Raw genomic sequence first — 4217 nt, 5'->3', positions numbered from 1 at the left:
AACAGCTTAAATTAGTTTTGTAATGTATTGTTATGTTATAAATTGATTAGATTGGCTTTGCGGATTGATCGATTTGCTAAATTATGAACTGATTTGATTTTCAATATCGAGTTTTAAATTTCCGAGTTTGACCGGAATATTTGTCATTTTGATCGGAAAATGGATTTTTTTAAACTCACCGGAATCTGAGAATTTTCCGGCGAGTATTTTTTTAAAAAAACTGGTGCTCGTTAATTTGACCGCATTCGGTCGAGTTTAGAAATAATATTTTGAACCATATACGGTTGAATTTATATTTTAGGCGGACTTTTCAATTTTTTTCAAAAAATTCAAAATTTTAGGCGGGATTTTTAAATTTTTGGTGAAAAACAAATTCGACCGCTTTCGGTCGAATTTAAGCGGTCGAATTTAGCCGCTCCGTATACTAAATTCGACCGGTTACTAAATATGACTCGACCGAATGCGACCGGTCCCAAAACCGGTCGTAATTAGTTAAATACGACCGTTTTCGGTCGTATTTAACTAAATACAACCGATTTTTAACCGGTCGTATTTACCCGTTTTTCTTGTAGTGCCTACCTTTAATCTTGGCTATAATGATAGTATTTGAATTTTGATGGAATGGTACTTCTCTTAATAGGATCAAAGCTTGGCACATTTGGGATGCTATGAGATTTTGGCTTCCAGAAATTCATTGGCACCATCTTGTCTGGCATAGGCTTAAGGTGAATAGATACGCCCATCATCAATGGTTGATATGCCTTGGTTGAATTAGTACTCTTCACAGATTAGTCTCTTTTGGCATAGACTTGATCCCTCAATGCTACCTCTGTATCAGTGGTGCAGAAACATGTGATCACTTGTTCAACAATTGTCCGTACAGTTGGTCAATTCTCAACAAGATTGCTGCCAGACTCTATCTTCCTAACCCGGAGAACTGCTACTTGCAGACACTTCACTCTTGGGGTGGTATTATACCTCAATCTCATCAGAGTTTGGCCCTTCTAGTTATGCAAATTTTTAGTTATCATAGTTGGAGGGAAGTGAATGCTAGACGTCATAACAATGGCGTTCTTAGTGCGGACAAATTGTTGGATGGAATTCTTGTGAATTCCAAGACTAGACTTTCTTCTTCGAAATGGTTGAACAAATTAGATTGCATTAACGACTTTTATACTTGGCTTATCTAGATTGTATAGTTTAAGTTTCGACCCTATTTTGCTTTCTAGGACCAAAGTGTGGCATGTCACATAACATGGGTCAATCCCTATGCATTCTTCTCTTCTCTCTTCTGTTATATAAATAGTAATTAGAAAAAAAAAAGTTAGTGAAAAATGCATCAGTATGAAATTAAAAATAGAGAGAGAAGTGCAAATTAGGGAGACAGGTGCTCTTTTAAGAATTCACTATTTCTTGAATTTATGTTTTCCATCAAAACCGAACCTATTTCTTGAATAAATACAAGTATTTTTTCAAGAAATTGTGGAGATAAATGCTCTAGAACGGTGATGATAAGTACATCAGTGGTTAAAAAGTTATTTTGTGGTGATGATAAGTATATTACTTGTCAAGAAGAAATTTAAAAATTTTGAATTAAGAGAGAGTGTTGGAAATAATAATTAAAAATTATTTAAATTATGGTTCAAATTTATGTTGATTAGGTTGTTAAAATAGTTTTTAATAATTACCTAATAATGCAGTTTTTGAAATTATAGATCAAATTTTACTGAATATGGTTATGGTTACGTTTGTAGGTGTGTTTTGTAAGATGTACATAATATATAAAGAGATACTGACTTGTGTGTATATATATAAGACATGTGATAATTAAATTATGTTTTGTTTTTAAAAAAATTAGTTTATTTTTTTATCAATTTTCATTTCTTAATAAAAATCTAACAGATTACAAGACTCAACCCTGACAGTCATGAAAAAAATCCAGAAACATTAATCATGAAAATTGTTGATTACAAAATTTTATGTTTCAATAACTGTACATATACAAAATGATAATTTTTACACTTATTAATTACTTTTTTACATCATTATTAATTGCCACTAGCTACTCCGTTAAAATTACAGTTATGCAAAGAAAACAAACCTCTAATGCCATCCCTAATTTCCACACAGAATTGTATTGATATATTGGGCATCTATTGTTGAATGGGTTTTTACTTTGAACAGGTAGAAGTCCTGGCCTTGTGTTTCCCCTAAAAAACCAATCTTTTTCCCCAAAATTTTCATATAAATATTACCACTATTGTTATAAGTATTACAATTATATCACACTGCTTATAAAATCTTTTCCTTAATTTTACCGGAAGAAATTATTAAATATTTGTCTGGGATAACATTGTTGAATAAGATTATCTCTTTGATTTGAATTAGTCTTTACCTTGTATGTGGGCTAAAATACAATTAATCTTTTCTGAACCTATTTTTTATAATGCCACCACTGTAGTAAATAGAACAATTACATGCATGTACATATGTGTTCTTCAGCTTGAACAAGTTAAGTCTTCGCTTTGTACACGCGGAGAAGTTGACATGCATCTGCGTAAACACTTTCCTTTTATGTTATTTACAGTAGTTGGTATTATATTAACTTTAATTAAGATTAACGAAATTATTATAATATTAAAGCATTAAATTAATAGCATGCAATTCTGTCCCTATATATATATGGATGTTGCTGGTAGCTAGTTTGGTATCTCCTTCTATCTTTCCAAACATACAATGGCACAATATTTTCAGCTGATCATTTCATGCATCTCACTCCTCTTCCTGCTCTTTCTTCTTCCATCCAACTCCGAAAAGCCACTATCTTTCCAATCTCTAAAGCATCTTAAGGGATGCCAAAAAGGAGATCACCTTGAAGGTCTTCATGAGCTAAAACAATATCTTAACAAATTCGGATACCTAAATTATCATTCTTCTAAAGCACACGATGACGACGACGATTTTGATGATTTTCTTGAGGCCGCCATGAAGACGTACCAGGCCAACTATAATCTCAATGTTACAGGAACTCTAGATTCTGAAACATTATCAAAGATGGTGATGCCACGGTGCGGAGTGCCCGACGTAATAAATGGAACTAATAGCATGCAAACAAACAGAAAAGCACATCATCACCGCGGTCGTAAAGAATTCCATACAGTCTCTCATTATAGTTTTTTCCAAGGCTCCCTAAGATGGCCAGCTGGTAAGACTCATCTTACTTACTGGTTCGATCTCGCCACAACCCACCAAGATTCTATACCGCCTTTCGTTAGAGCATTCGACAAATGGGCTTCGAATACACAATATTTTACTTTTTCAGAAACTCAGGATAAAGAAAGCTCTGATATCAAGATTGGTTTTGAAAGCGGTGACCATGGGGATGATAACCCTTTTGATGGTCCGGGAAATGTTCTAGCTCATGCTTTTGCACCAACAGACGGAAGGCTTCATTGTGATTCGGAAGAATCGTGGTCTATAGGAGCTATTCCTAACTATGCTGATTTAGAGACTGTTGCTTTGCATGAAATTGGACACCTTCTTGGACTGGATCATAGCCAGGTTCAAGATGCCATTATGTTCCCAACTATTCCTTTAGGAGCTGTCAAAGATTTACATGCTGATGATGTTCAGGGAATCAAAGCATTATATAACATTTAGACGGGGTTTCGGTTATTCCTCCGATGTCGAGAGCTTTGTGTATCCCTTTTCCATTATTTACTATTGCTTTATTATATAGATTATTGTATTTTTATGTATGTATGTATGTATTTAAGGATGTGTGTTATACATAATTAAAATAAAGAATTTTATGGTTAATATTTTATTATAAGAAGCATGCATGGTTCGCACTTAGCAATTAGGCATGACCGGTAAATAGTATCTCTCATTTAGTGGTGGAGACTCCCCCTTCAAAATTCACCCCAAAAATTAACCCCTTCACCACATTTTAGAATAATTCTTATTTTACTTCCACATTCTCGTGTATCATTTCAAATTCGTAGAATGTAGTTTTCGCATGCGATCTTGAACGGAGTCGAGAAATCCTCTTGTTATCATTATTACTAGAAACAATTTAATAACAAAATTAAATTTTGAATAATATTTTTAATACAACTGACCACGATAAATTTAATATTTAAAATTTTAATACTAATTTAAAATTTGATATTATCATAATTTTAATAAACAAAAAATAAAATTATTATTAAATTACA

At 32.9% G+C, this 4217-nt stretch overlaps 1 protein-coding gene across 1 annotated transcript; it reads left to right on the top strand.

The window, feature by feature from the left end:
* Positions 1 to 2729: 2729 nt before the first annotated feature.
* On the top strand, positions 2730 to 3718 carry LOC141710652 (metalloendoproteinase 3-MMP-like). The gene has a single exon (XM_074513206.1). It carries the CDS (start codon positions 2737 to 2739, stop codon positions 3658 to 3660), a length of 924 nt encoding a protein of 307 aa, XP_074369307.1. The 5' UTR covers positions 2730 to 2736; the 3' UTR covers positions 3661 to 3718.
* The last annotated feature ends 499 nt before the right edge of the window (positions 3719 to 4217 follow it).

Source organism: Apium graveolens, chromosome 3, assembly GCF_009905375.1.
Source record: "Apium graveolens cultivar Ventura chromosome 3, ASM990537v1, whole genome shotgun sequence".
NCBI classification, from domain to species: domain Eukaryota; kingdom Viridiplantae; phylum Streptophyta; class Magnoliopsida; order Apiales; family Apiaceae; genus Apium; species Apium graveolens.
This window is presented reverse-complemented; position numbering and strand designations above follow the sequence as displayed.

What these genes read in the sequence shown, in the direction of transcription:
- LOC141710652 (XM_074513206.1), top strand. Translation starts at nt 2,737, where the DNA reads ATGGCACAATATTTTCAGCTGATCATTTCATGCATCTCACTCCTCTTC.